The 15,637-nt window shown below is 40.6% G+C and overlaps 1 protein-coding gene across 3 annotated transcripts in view; it reads right to left on the bottom strand.

Annotated features, from left to right (window-relative positions):
• iqsec1b (IQ motif and Sec7 domain ArfGEF 1b) overlaps nt 1–6,419 on the bottom strand; it is a 170,026-nt gene extending 163,607 nt beyond the window's left edge. For 2 of the 3 annotated variants that reach the window (XM_066697788.1, XM_066697793.1), the window contains exon 1: nt 5,735–6,418. In XM_066697788.1, the coding sequence (XP_066553885.1) occupies nt 5,735–5,991 (257 nt within the window). In that variant the 5' untranslated portion in view covers nt 5,992–6,418. Of the gene's footprint in view, nt 1–5,734 lie in introns of all 3 variants that reach the window. The other variant, XM_066697787.1, reaches the window with a different exon arrangement.
• Between the last annotated feature and the right edge of the window lie 9,218 nt (nt 6,420–15,637).

Genomic DNA, 15,637 nt, shown 5'->3' with positions numbered 1-15,637 from the left:
ATGTTTTCCTTTAATTGAATGATACAAATGCATCATAGAGCATGTAGCAAAGACCTTTAAAAAGAATGTAGTTTAATTAAATAACATGTATTTATTCTTTTCATCGTCTGCATTACTGACAACCTTTTTCCAGTGGTGGCTGAATTGTGCATCATTCACGTTTCTAAAGGTCTTCTCTCCTACACCAAAACCATCATGTTTTCATTAAGCTTGGCCTGGCCCTCTGATTGGCCCTTTGACCCCTTCCAGAAGGACAATTAGAAAACACAAATTATGAATGGCATTTTGCTTCATTTCTGCTGTAATATCGGTTCGGGGAGGGGAGATTGGAGAGCAAACATGTGGCTGATTTCAAACGCTGCACCAGATGAGTAGGTTATTTCTGCCCACCCCCAAAAAGAGAACAGAGAACAGATTTTGAGAATGAAGTTTAACAGACTTCTGCTAAGAAAATTGGCAGAAAGTTATATGGTTAGAAGTAGTACTCTCTCAAAACTGGAGATGTATAATGCCGTATTATTCAGAAGCCTCAAGAGTTTAATTTTCCACTCTTATAAAATAAGGTCAAAGTCAAGTGGTGAAAGGAAGATAAATGTGACCCACTGAAATTTCAAATACTGAATGAAAGATTTTAAAAATTCTTCCACAAATTTTCCAATTGTATATTCTGTATTGACCTCCATGCCTTTCATTGCCTGTCCTTGTACTCGAGTGTAGGGCAACAAACTGATATCTCCCCACCCATGAAAAGCTAAACAACAGATAAGTAATCTCCTTTATAGTCGGTCCATATATAAGGCTTTCTTGACTGAACAGAGGTTGTTTCCCAGCTCCAGCTCGAACAGGCTGCACAGCGACTTGCTGAACCGAAACAGACGACGGACAGGGAGTCCTTTAATCCAACTGGGCCATAGCATTTCCTCACACATGACCAACAGGAGCAAAAACTGTTATGTTATACCCCAGAGCGCTTTCCCTGGATCTCCAAAACTCATTAAAAAAGACAGAGATAAAAGAAAACCAAGGAAATTAAAAAGCATAAATTATTTATCACCGAAGCCCCTTCATTAGCATCTGACAAATATTTGGCAACCGCCGAGAGAGGGACAGACAAGGACGGTGAGCTTGGAGGGTGCGATTCCTTCTCAGATTCGCTGCTGTCCAACACTTTCACAGTTCAAAGGACCATATGAAAGTCTAACTTGGTGGCATGTGAGCCAAGACCTGATTAGCCAGCGAACTGATGCATTTGGTCAGCAGAAATTTTGCACAGGCTATACAGCTGACTTGGCACACTGTTGACGACACAGAGCAGGAGTGAGGCTTCGTATACAGAACTTTTCTGGCCAGTTGACTTCATTCTCAGGAAATTAAAATCTACATCTACATATATCCGGGAGTGCAGTTTCAACGATCCCCCCCATCATGCACTACGCTCTACGACTACGGCGCGACACAAAGAGCTCTCCACAATCGAGATGGCTGTTTCTGAGGAACTGATAAGCTTGATAGCTTAAAGGCAGAATTGTCTCTGCACAAAGCTTAAAATATTATCCGTTATGACTTGGCAACATCCTTTGCAAAACAGTGTCTGGCATTGTGAACCGCTTCAGATGAACACATGTGGCTTTGTTGCTCTGCCCAGTGCCCAGTGCTCGAGAGATGCACGGAACGAAAGCTCTTAAGGTAGAAAACGAGTAGAGGAAAATCACGAACAATAGACTGGAAGCCGATGCAGGAATACCCCGCTCTGTTTCCACATTCCCTTAAGAGTAGGAAAATAAAAATACAATTGGCTGAGATTTCACAAGCTACTAAATTGAGCTACTAAACTGCCATGGCGCTGACCAGCGAGTGATCTCCCCGATTACAGGAAATCTTTTTCTCTATGGAGTCAGAGAAATCACCTCTTTTATTAGAAGTCCAAATACTTAAATGACTCCATGTTGTTGCAGCTCAGCAGCTAATTCTTTGTCATGTTTATACTGTTTAAGATTCTATTAGCAGCTTAGAAAGCCATCGTTTATGGGGGTTCAGTGCTGCTAAATTAGGATCATAAAAGATTAAAAACACTCAGCCAGCCTGCTCTACAACAGGAGTCTTGCCTCCTCGTTCGATCCATCTGGACAATACGGCATTATAATATTAATGTGACCGGATCTACGCAATGTACAGATTGTTCTGGGGCTGTCTGTCTATGTGCTCAGAGTTTTAGTATACCAGCAAACAGAACATTCACAAACACCTCCACCTTCACTAACTAGTTTAATTTCTTTATTCTAGTCCAATCAGTTGAAAATTACAAAATATTTTCAGTTATTTCTGCACCTAAAGGAAGGATGACATGGACTAACTTCCTGTCTGTAATTTGTATGGTTTGAAAATCAACAGACTGAAACCTCTCTCTCTCTCTCTATCATATCTATTTACTTGTTGCAATGCAAATACAAATGCTGAAGCTAAATTCCACATTTTCCATTCTTTGGCGTCAGCCCACTATCTCAAACATGTATGGATTTCTAGGTATTTCTTCCCGTCTAGACTTTTGTAGCCAGTCTGTAAGATTACTTTCTTTTCTTTCCAGATTTCCAGAGTGGAATAAATCTAACCATGTGTGTACACAACTTTAATGCTGACACAGCATATCGTTTTACCACTGCATTAGAAATAAACTGCATTACATCAGCTACAAAGACCATCAAAGACATACATATATAGATCTGTATATACTGCATATGCCAAGCCTTGCCTCATGAAAACTGAATAACTGAAAAAAGCACAGATAGGAACTGAAATGGGGAAAGAAAGTACAGTTTAAAAAGCAGAACAATACACATCATAAGTGTGAACTGTGATCTGCTGATTGCAGCAGAATGTGAAAATTAGATACAGTGTCTGTTGTGTTAACGCGGCCCTGTCTTTGACGTCTTCCACAGCACTGTCCAGTTCAGTTGATAATTGTCAGAGTTTAATATTTTCATTACTGACGGCTTCACTGCGTTTCTGGACTATATCCTTATTGCCTGCAGACACATGAAACCTCTGTGCCTAGGACTGCCATGGTCACATTGTTTTCATTTGGAGACGAGGCCTATCAATCTGGATCTCATAAAATGTCAAATAAAACTATAAAATAATAAAAATAATAATATATATAGTAATAACAACAAGATAACCATTTGGCACAAACATGTATTCTTGAAATATCCTTAGTCTTCCAAAAGGGTAAGAAGTTTTGTATATGCAGAATTGATTAGTATCATACCTACCTGAACTGCAGTAAATTCTGAACTAAATAAGCAGTATAATGAATGACAGTATAATGTCTTAACATAATTTTTTACGTTCATGTTGTTGTTTAAATGTTTCAAGTTCAGTTTAATTGGCACGACCTTGATAGAGATACTCTGATTCCATGTGCGATTACAAAGTGTAGGGTAGACCGCTTCCGCATGTGTGTGTCACACAAGCAGTACACCTCTCTCACCACACCGATCACATGTCAACACAAAAGCAACATTTTCTCTCTTCATTGTAGCGGACAGTCTTCAATGGTTTCAGTCGAGCTTATAATCACCTGCCAACCGAATGTTTCAAATCAGTGAAAATCAACTACAAAAGCATCGTCCTAGATGTCTCAATACTAGACAAGCTCCCATTATGCCACTTGTATGTGCATGCCTGTTGTTTGTGGAGCCTGCAGCAAAATTGTATTGAAATCATAACATTTTGTGTAATTTACAACATCTAAGGTCATAAGTGTTTCTTTTTAAAATACTACACCAGTTTCTCTGAAAATATGAAGTTTATTGCAATAAAAGCATCATAATACCAACACACTAATCTGTCATTTATATTAAGGGAATTGCAGCTTCATGGACAAATGAAGTAGAAGTTACTACAATTAAACATTGCCACCTGGATACTGCCTCCAACACAGCACAACACAACTAAATGTATGTGCGCTGCTCCACTTCCAAAAGCTTACAGTGCATTCCATAAATATCCCAGATTAATACTTATCTGCGCAGTAAATCCACTTAAAAGACTAACATGCTGTGGCCAGTGCAGAGAATTGTGGATTGCAAACATGAAACACGAAGCCAGTGTCACCAGGAACATCTCAGACTTCATATTCAATTCATTAAACATTCATATTGAGATCCAATCCAGTTCTCTGCTTTTTTTAATAAGTGGAATCTGTCCTGAGATCTACTGATTCACAAAGGCTGACAGAAACCTCATATATATATATATATATATATATATATATATATATATATATATATATATATATATATATATATATATATATATGAGGTTTCTGTCAGCCTTTGTGAATATATAATAGACAAGAAAGCAGACTAATATACCAGTGGTTTTAGAGTAGAGGCCGGGGAGAGGGTTGGCTTATTGCAATTGCATATCAATACAACATGAAAGTAAATAAAATGATGGGGACAGATGGCTGATATGCATTAAACCTCAAAATGGGAACCATGTAGAATGCAGTGGTCATATACGGTTGTGTAAAAACGAAGACAAACACGAACAAAACGGACATGCAAGTAACACTGAATAGAAAATAAAGATGCTTTTGGACCATGCAGAAGGATTCACGCAGCCACTCCATGGCACCGGGGCGCACGGCAGCTGGGGACCTTCTCCACCGCACAGCAGAGCCCAAAGCGCAAAGTGTCCCACTCATGAGATCCCTGCATTCGGTATAATTTAATAGTAATAACCTGCACAGTTTATAAGAGTTACCAACTTGCTACCATGGAACAACCGAACGCCATCGGTTGGTTTGAAAAGCTCCCCGTTTAACAAAGACCATTCCCCCCTCAAAGACACGGACACGCAGCTACATCCTATTACTGAATTAAACCATCTGTCTGGAGCCCGGCATCACCGAGCGCAATCAAATCACGTCAAAGTGTGCAAACAGGCGTGTTTTTAATGTGCTTGGCTTCATGGTAAGAGCTGCTGCCCCATACGCGCACTTTAGAGCCGTTTCCATGCACTGTGGAGGATTGTTGCGTGAGCCATCACCAGCCTGTCAGGAGGGCTTGCTTTTATATATACATACACACATATACAAAGCAACGTTTAAAACGCAGGGAGACGGAACACCCCCCGCATTGAAGTAAAATAATGCCATCATGCGTTAGGACACATCCGCAGATAATATGGTTATTGATCCACCTTATGTAACTTCATTTCCAAAAGGCGCGGGCAGATTTACTGACATTCATTCATTTTTTTTCCACCATTTCTTCTCCAAAACAGAGGGCGGGGGTAATTATGGTTTTCAAAGAACTTAAACAGTTTGGAAATGAGTCTGATTACGGAGAAATTAAATGATACGCTCAGAGGAACAGTCCCCTGGTAGTATCAGCTTATTTGAACGATTTCTAGGAAAACCATTAAAGAATAAAGCAGCAAAAAGTTGAATTTCCAAGAAGGCATGACCGCAGCTGTCACAATCCGCTACATAATGCCCAACCACACAGGAGGTCACCACAACACCTACTTAATAACCAATGCAATGCCACACTGTAGCGACCAGGCTGTGCCACTGATTCAGCTCCACTCAGACACCACTCCCTGTCGTTTCTTTCGCCTCTGGGGGAACTAAACTCCAACAATGTCTCCTCAAGTCTCGACCTGGTCCTAAACCTGCACTCACACCCCTCTGCAGGACTGAAGGCATGCTTGGGAAGATCTCGCTTACTTCTCCTGCCCAGCATGTTCCCTGATGGCCCCCAGGGCGGGGTGTCCGGCGCCCGGCTGCAGCCTGCAGGTGACCAGGTGCCGCTGGTGCTGCTCCTTCAGGCAGCCGTTCTCCCGGCACAGCTCGGCCACTTGCTGCTCCAGCTCCTCGATGCGACTCCTCTGCTTCTCCAGCAACTCCTGCTGCGTCTCGATGATTTTATTGAGCTCCTTCAGATACTCCGCCGCCTTGCTGGGGTTCTCGGTCGGGGTTTCCATTGCGCGCCGGCTCCGGCTGCCCGAGCCCCGGCGAGAGGAGACGCGTTTCTCCCGGACTCTAGAGCCCGGCGCCGGCACCCTGCACCGCGGGCTGTCCGCTGCGCTCCGCCATTGTGTGCGTGTGGCTGGCCTTGGAGGAGTGAGGGAGAAGTTGGTCAGACGTTTGTCCGCAGCAGCGCGCCGTCCAGAGGCTCTGCAGCACAATAACTAACCTCTGGAAGGCACTCCGAGGAGAGGAAAGCCATTTAACCCTTTGCTGGTTGTCCCACACCCACCAATATACACACAGAGAGATGGCACTTCCACGAAAGCGGTGCGGATGCGCCTCTCTGGGCTGTTTATTCCCGCATGGCTCCACTCCTCCGCGGCGGGCCGGAGCCAGGGCTGGACCAGGTCCTGTTGTAGCCCAAGTTGGGTCCGGTGTGCGGCGGCGGGTCCGGTGCTGTTCACGGCTGTTCTGTCAACAGGTCCGGTGCAGCCCCCCCACCCGGCAGTGGTGCATCCCAGAAGCAGCTGGCAGAGCGGGGCGCAATCTAATCATGTTTTAATCAACACTTTTATGACAGTTTCATTGATGCCTGTTTATCCAATTGCGGTGTGTGGTTTCAGAGAGAGAGAGAGGAAAGGGAAGGCAGTTGACACTTTACACCTCTTAAGATGTCTGTTCTCAGTTTTTCACCCACTGTACCTGGACTTGATGCTTTTCTTCTCCACATGTCTGGCTCTTTGCAGGTGAAAGTTGCAGTTGCATCCCAGCTGACCTCGCACCGTCACATTGCCAGCTGCGTTGTGCTTGTGATTGTCATTTCCTCTCCATGCAATCACTAAGAGGCCATAATGTCATATTTTCCATGTAATGTGGAAATCGACAAGGCATTTCATTTCTGATATTTGACTCTGTGACGTTGTTTCAACAAGGTGCTCTTTAACACCTATATAATAATAATATGGGTATGGGATATGGGTTATTGCTGCGTTTTTTAATTTGCTTGAACGCATGCATGTGTGCTTTTGAATCCCCTGAGTTAAATCAGAAATAAAGGGCTGCTCTTGTGCATTTGTTTGTTTCTAATTCATTGGCATTCCCGCGGCTGGCACAGGACCCAGGACACACCATGTGAGCTCTTATGCCCTGCTGTACAGAAATGGCACAGGAGGTGTCCTAATGAAAAGCGTCCAGCAGGCGGCTTGGCAGACAGGCTACTGGTTGTAGGGCAGCAGAGGAGAAATGCATAGAGATGACAAGCCCATGACATGCAAGGTCCATGAAAATATTATCCAAACGCATTTCAAATTACTCAGACATTTGTAGAAAATGCACTTTATTAATGCAGCACATAGTCTGCATTAATGGACAAAGCTGCTTTAAATCATACCATGGTCCAGTGTGTAATAAAATATACGTATAGATTGGCTGTTAAGGGGGTATTGCGAATGGACAAATAAAGGGGTCTGTAATCCTGACATGACTGACAGGGGTCCGGCCTCTTATTGGAGAAGATGTTGGCATTTCTGTGGTATCGGGGTCACAGTGTTGTCTCTGGGACTGGCACTAACAGATACAGGCCGGTGCGCGCTGTTCATTTGCTGGTGTGCCGGGCTGATAGGAATATGAATGACTGTACTATTCATTCCTGTTCTTACTGTTTATTATCTTTGCCGGCTGTATTTTTTATTTTCTATTTTATTGCCGGCTGCATTATGCATGGTTTGGATATTTCTTTTCTTTTTTTTTTCTTTCTTTCAAAACTTGTTCTCATTGTCGCCCCCTATGTCTCCACTAAGCGATTGCATCGAGTTAGTCATGTTCTATTAGTAATTAATCTGCTTAATTGATTACTTATACTACGGTAGTATATTAGGATTATTGATATGGTTGTTGTCGTTAATAAAATGACTATATACATATATGGGTAGTCGGAGCTAGAAAAAATTCAAATGCCAAAGAATTAGGAATACTTTGAATATAGGTTGTTATTATATCAGTGGTTTTCTTCATATTTCATATCATGTCATTTTCATGCAATGATGTAACTTGTGGGACAGGGTTTATTACTGTGGTCAGGATGGCATTAAATATGTCTCACTATATGGTGACTCTCTCTATGAGAGAGGACTATTTTTTGGGACTTCATGAGGGAAATATTCTAGTTAATTTATGCTTAATTGGCTCCTACAGTCAAAGTGTTTAGAAAATAAAAATGGGGAATGCTGCTGATTAGAAAAAAAAACCCTGAATAAAAGCATTCAATAAATTGTGGGAAAACAAATGTTCTTGTGAGGATTGTTTCCTGCTGAGAAAATACACACAGGCATACATGTATATATTTGTGTAACAGATGAAAACCAGAATTCCTTACAATCCAAATGAGTTTCAATAAGACCTGAGCTTCGGTGCTTTCTGTGCAGACTATCGTCGTCATCATTTTCTAACTCTTAGTGGCATCAATCTCATTGTGTGAATGAACACTGAAAGAAAAAGCGATTTAAATATCTGTGGGCTCAAAATTAAGATGAATTCTGGTCTCTTTCTACAATACCTCTTCAGTAAATACTCCAGAGTTTTCAAGTGTGTCCAGAGATAAGTACATATCCATGTAAAGATGTATAAAGCCATTATCTCGTCTACTAATTTGTAATCTTGCTTTATTCTAAAAAAAGTTTATATGCAGTTAACAATTAAATACATTCTTTGGAGGTATTAGAAACATGAAGGTTTATTAGGTACATACAGAGAAGCAATCTAAACAAGGTCTCTGCCATGATCTGTTAAGATTAAACCAAATACTTTTGTTAAAGACTTTGTATCCAAACAAAACAATTCTTTGATTTATAGCAGTGTGTTTTTATTCACAACAACAAATGTAGTGCGGACCCCATTCTGAGATGAATGCACAAAAGTGCTGCTGATTAATATGTATTCTTTGTTCTTTATGTGTACTAAAGAATGATCAATACTACCCGGGTGCTAATTTGTATCTTCTTATTCCTGTTGTGTTGCTATCATGTTATCATTGTACTGTACTATAAAGTGAGGTTGTTTTTTAATGACGACCATTTGAGATTAATTTGTTCACTTTAAAAGAGCAGCTTAATGCTTTAACACATTCTAGAAGTCCTTCATGATCATTTGAATGTCCTTTGTCTGTGCAGTACTTTGTAGTAGATGCTGTATTTATAGCAGCATTTTAAAGAGCCAGGGGTGGGAATCCACACAATATTATAATACAATTCAATTTGTAGTTTACATCATGCCAAACATATTTACAACAGAAGACTGTTGTCTATCACACACTTTTTAAAGATATTGTCCCTCGTGCACTTTTTCTGTTGAAGCAGGCATGGTATAGGTCTTCTCCAATAAAACCACAACTGCGCCGGATGATTTTTATTTGCCCATGTCCTTGAACTGGTCGCACATCAATAAACATCGGGAGTGATTTCTACGTCACAGGGAGTAGAAATAGAGTTGCATGTTCTCCTTTTAAGCACAGCAATTGGGAAGGGCTTAAAGTTCTCAATAATACCATACCATGCAATGTAAATACAAAGCATGAGAGAAAACCCCCTGAAAACACATGGGAGATGTGCGTCAGTGTTGTGATGTTAAAATCATGCTCGGGATGATTACTTTTGAAAGAAAAACTAAGCATATTAACAGCTTAAAGAACACATGGAGGAGTACAAAATGACTTATCTTCTTGGAACCCAGCTACTTGCTTCTACCTGCGTAATTCTCTGATTATTAACATTTGCCAAAATATTTAATTGCATCAGTGCAAATTTTTCTAGACACCATCATGTGTCTTCCAAAGGTCCAACAGATGTACACTAAGCTTTTGCTACCAGTTTGTAAAAGGACAAGGTCTTATGTACATGCAATGACTTTTCTGTTAATCCAGTCTTCTGCTGACTCCCGACTGGATCGTCTGCTTATGAATTCCCGATATCTGCCTCGGCCGTTTCTATTTTCAACACTGCTTGGGTTTCATTTATCCTTTTCATCGCTGGCTACAGAAGGAGAATACACAGGCAGCCCGGCTGTAATTTGCTGTACTAAGCACCTTCAGTCCAGTAGAAATTCTATAACCATTCATCATGTTTTCTTCATTTACCCTTTGTCTTCGTTTTATTTGTTTCTTTCTTATTTTTTCTGGTTTATGTTTTCATTTTTATGAAGAAGCATATTTCCAATGGGAGCATCAGTCAATTAATCAAGCTGGATGCAACAATAAATCTGATTGTCTGGGCAACAGGAAGTAGTACATGATGTCACCAATGCAGTCTTTCAGCCATGCCAAACAGACACATAGACGAAATGTAGCTTTCTTGTAACCAGATGTTAAGAAAGCAATGTTGTGATGCAGGACAATCTCAGGAGCAGAGCCAAGTCCTCAAAGTTACCCCACTGAGGAAGGGGGCGGGTTTTTATCATTAAACATGTCTCAGTGGACTAACTGAAACATCAGAAGGCCCTTTTTATATCAAGTTGCATTTACAACACAAAAAAACATGCATTGCAAACACAAGATTTATTTTCTAACATAATTATCCTATTTTTGAGTTCATGGTCCATTAGATTAAAAATGTGTAATGACTTTAGCATTAGGAAATGGTAACTATCTAATATTAATGTTTCTTTACATGGAATACACTCACCCAACAGTCATCTCTTGAAAGTTAGACGAGTTCCATCAGAGAATTCAGTTTTTCACATTATTAAAAATGCAGACTCCATCGAGTGGAAAAGGAACCTGATTTGAATGCATTGGTACAAATCACATTTCTGTTGAGGGGAAATCATTCAGAGGCGGTAATGATGCTAAATAGTTTTAATATACAGAACGCTAATATGTCTTCATCTGAAGGAAGAGGAAAGAGATGGGAAGGATGCTGTTAATTTCCTGTGATCAACCTGAAGACCATGTTTGTACCGCATTCGAATAAAGCAAGAGAATTTCTTTTTTACATCAAAAGAAGCTCAATATCTTTTCCTTTGTCATGTGTAGAGCCTGGAGTATAACAGTGACCCTAGCTGTGGGAGCTGACTATCGACTGTCCTCAGAATATGTTTTCCTCATGTCATATTGTAAGCTGTTAAAAATACCAAAAAAGAAATCTCATCCCATCCCACCACTCACTCAGTGGTTGGAAACATCTGGCTCATCAAAGCACAGACTGAATAAACACAAACAACAACAATATCCCTAATGGTAACTAAACCACATCCATCCTGATCCCCCGTGTCTGTATTCCAGTCCCCATCATTGCGCCGAACACTCAGACTAATGGACGCGGCTGCATCATTGAAACAGAGGCTTTTTTCTCTGCTCCTGCTCTTTTAAAAGTCTCCATCTGCTGGTAGACGCTTGCAGTTGAGATGTTGGGGCCATTGCAGTCTAATGTATTTAAGAATCTGACTCTTGAGTGTCCTGTACTGTTCGCACAGCCTAAATTGAATCCTTAATGCAGCTCATTGCTAAAACAGGAAATGTAAAGAAACAGGAAATGCCCTACACACTATATTTTGGCCTCTCTATCGTCACCTTAATGTATGGATGTCTTTTTGTATTTTAACCTTCCATGTAGTGCCACAACATCATCACCAGGGGAGAAAAAACCGATATATTTCTATTCATATCAGTTGTAAAGATTGTAGGGCAGGGAAGCAGTGTGGTCAATAATATATCAATAAATAAACAGATAAGACTCCCACCTATCCATCTGCAAGCAAACTATCTTTATCTATGTTGGTGCATCTTTCCTGCATGTTAAATGTATTGCATATATAGTATGAGGCAGAAACAGGACAGTGTGCATCATTTACACTTGCGCCTCTATGATCAGAACGATAGCGATATCTTCAAAGCAGCAACATGAAGATTTATTGACTTTTTTCCTTCAGATAATAGCTTTTTACGCACTATATTCCTGTGGCTCCTCTTTATTATTAAGCTGCCACTTAATTGCTGACATTTCATAGGGATTCAAAAGATTTTAAAACTGATTCTTGAACAGTTCTCGTGTGTTCAGTTATAATTATTTAAGTTCTTCCATAAACCCTGTGCACTAATATTAGAACAACCTTAATTGAACTGAAAAGGGGGAGGCACTCGGTGGTTTGATGTTCTCCGGTCTCTGCTCTTTGGGTGTGAGTGCATCTTTAATAGTCTTGCAGTTTAACTAAATCTAATTAATGTCTATGGAGAAGGCCAAACAATTTTCACAAATGCATGAAACTCGACCAGATTTAATATTCTACCAATATAGGTGTTAAATACATTCTATTAGTGTATATAAATAATAGAGATGTCGAGTGTTTAGTGTATTAATGACTATTTAGCCTTTGTGTATCAGTCCCAAATACATGCAAATCATAATATATACAGTAGTCTATTTTGAGTTACAACATTATGGTACAAATTAAAGCAATTCAATATCTCTAGTAAGAAAGTATGACAGCTGAGAGCAAATGAAAAGGGACAGAAAGCATTGCTCTGCATTCAGGCAGGAAGCTGGTTGGGTGGAAATCATTGCTATTGTAGAATCTATACACCACTGACGTCATGACTCTTTCTTTGTGAGCAATCATTTATGAGCTCTTTTCATCAATATGCAAAAAATAACTCCCAATAGAGCTTATAGAACCTAAATCTCCATGTAGAATACTATTTAAAGTGGCTGGATGATCTCTCTCTCTCTTGTGATGTGCTTTGCATGTGCAGCACCCTTAAGTGAACTGAAATATAAATAACTCTAAGTCCTGTGGAAGACAAAACACTAGAGAAAAATTAGAAAAATGCTTTTGGGGGGGAAAAATGGGTGACTTTGTCCATCGGTTGTGGATTGTGGAAGTGCCTCATCCTGCTTTTCAGATACAAGCTTTGTATCGGAAATGTATTGTATGCCGGGGCAATGCTTTTAATTTAACTGCAGTCATGTATTCCTCTAGCGAGTGAAAAAAGAAAGGATTCATTTTGCATTGCCTACAATACAGTTAAATACCCGAACATTAGGATTTCTCGGTCAGCTCGTGCTCCTCTGTTTTTCTGTGCTCCATAACAAACCTCGTTGTGATGCAGCATAAGGGCACAATCACGGCGCTCAACCTACGGAGAACAAATTGAGAACAGGGAGGAAAGATGGGAAATAAAGGTGAAGGGTTGCGAAGTGACTCCAATAGCAGCAAGGATGGTTATTATTCTGCATTCAAAACTTTCTCTGTAAAGAGGCTGAACAAAACCTTTTGAGGGTCATCTCGTCAACCTGTGCAGAGAAGGCAGTCAAGGGTAGATGAAGTGTAAATGGTCCTGATTAAAGACTATGGCATCAGGGCAGCACTGCGGAAAGAAACGGTTAAGAATTATTTCCCTTTCTTTTGTAACAAATCATGAATGACCCTCAAGTTGTTGATCCAAATGTAGGGCAGTTCAACACAGTGTAGATCGTTCTTCACTATTTGGTGTGGCTTAAAATGAATATCACAATGATAAAGGGAACTAAACAAGAGCACCGAAAGGCTACAAAGACACAACGTGGAGTGCTTGCATTGTGTACAGTGTTAGTGTTTAATGCAAACAGCGTTTAAAGCATCATTTGTTTAAGAGCTAGGAACCAGGTAGAGATATTAGAATGATTGTAGAATAAAACAAGCAGAACAAAGCCTCGCTGATGAAAACAAATGAGTGTCAGACGTGCAGTCAACGCGGGTGGCCAGCAACTTCGCTTTGATTGAGGTGGAACAGAGCCAGGAAAGACTTCAACGGCAGCCAGAACGTGTCTCTCCTGGCACGGACCAACTGCTAGCAGGACGATTAGGAGGAAACTCATTCATTCATGTGTGTGTTGCTGTTTTTTTCTTTACCTTCTCCTAGTTTGGCCCTAATCAGATAAACTCTTTTGATCCAGTTCCAGATTTACAGTCGGAACGTGTACATTTTCCGTCAAGAAAAGTGACTCCAAGGTACATGTATTTCTTTGTCACACAAGCTTTATCAGTTTTCCTTCTAGTTTAGACATGAAAGTTGCATCTGTGTGTCACGTGGCCGGATCACAGCGTACACACGCCTCCCTGGGATGGTATTTATAATTTAGTCATTTAATGCAAATAGGGCACTTCAGTTTGATCAAAATGCCTTTCATATTATTATTTTAAATATAGTAAACTGTGGGTTGTAAAATAGTGCAATAATATGAGTGATATTTTCAAAATGTCGATAACCAGAATATCTTTATTGTGGGTACTGTGGAGTCTTGTGTTGCGTGCAAGATATCCTTTTCCACCATTAACAGACAACGCAAAAATGACCTCCCTTTTTTTCTATTTCCTGTCAGCTTCCTACTGTAATAAAAGCAGTAAATTCCGTCCGCTTCACAGTCTTTAGCATTTCTTCCCATTCACTGCAATCTCTTTGTTACAGCGACTGTCATTGCTGCCCACAATACACAGCTATCTCAGTGATGTTTCAGCCTCCGGCCTCGTCTCCCTTGCCTACTTGCATTCACTGCCTTCCAGCATGTGGTTAAGACGTTATTTTAGCACAGCTTCGTCGTCTGTGCACTCACCATCTTAGCCATTTGAATCGGCTCAGTCTCTGAAACCTTTTAACACTGCCCTCAGAAGTGTTTTTTTCTGTTATGTCTCTTCTACTGTGCTCACCTTTTTGAGAAGTTAATAAATCACAAAATACATAAATCATATATACGTTCTGTCTTGATATATATTGGAAAATCTATTACAGCATATATATATGAGCTGTAATATATATATATATATATATATATATACACTCACCTAAAGGATTATTAGGAACACCATACTAATACTGTGCTTGACCCCCTTTCGCCTTCAGAACTGCATTAATTCTATGTGGCATTGATTCAACAAGGTGCTGAAAGCATTCTTTAGAAATGTTGGCCCATATTGATAGGATAGCATCTTGCAGTTGATGGAGATTTGTGGGATGCACATCCAGGGCACGAAGCTCCCGTTCCACCACATCCCAAAGATGCTCTATTGGGTTGAGATCTGGTGACTGTGGGGGCCAGTTTAGTACAGTGAACTCATTGTCATGTTCAAGAAACCAATTTGAAATGATTCGACCTTTGTGACATGGTGCATTAACCTGCTGGAAGTAGCCATCAGAGGATGGGTACATGGTGGTCATAAAGGGATGGACATGGTCAGAAACAATGCTCAGGTAGGCTGTGGCATTTAAACGATGCCCAATTGGCACTAAGGGGCCTAAAGTGTGCCAAGAAAACATCCCCCACACCATTACACCACCACCAGCCTGCACAGTGGTAACAAGGCATGATGGATCCATGTTCTCATTCTGTTTACGCCAAATTCTGACTCTACCATCTGAATGTCTCAACAGAAATCGAGACTCATCAGACCAGGCAACATTTTTCCAGTTTTCAACTGTCCAATTTTAGTGAGCTTGTGCAAATTGTAGCCTCTTTTTCCTATTTGTAGTGGAGATGAGTGGTACCCGGTGGGGTCTTCTGCTGTTGTAGCCCATCCGCCTCAAGGTTGTACGTGTTGTGGCTTCACAAATGCTTTGCTGCATACCTTGGTTGTAACGAGTGGTTATTTCAGTCAAAGTTGCTCTTCTATCAGCTTGAATCAGTCGGCCCATTCTCC

The sequence above is a fragment of the Amia ocellicauda genome, chromosome 3, assembly GCF_036373705.1.
Source record: "Amia ocellicauda isolate fAmiCal2 chromosome 3, fAmiCal2.hap1, whole genome shotgun sequence".
NCBI lineage: Eukaryota > Metazoa > Chordata > Actinopteri > Amiiformes > Amiidae > Amia > Amia ocellicauda.
Note: the sequence above shows the minus strand (reverse complement) of the source record. Positions and strands in the feature narration are given on the sequence as shown.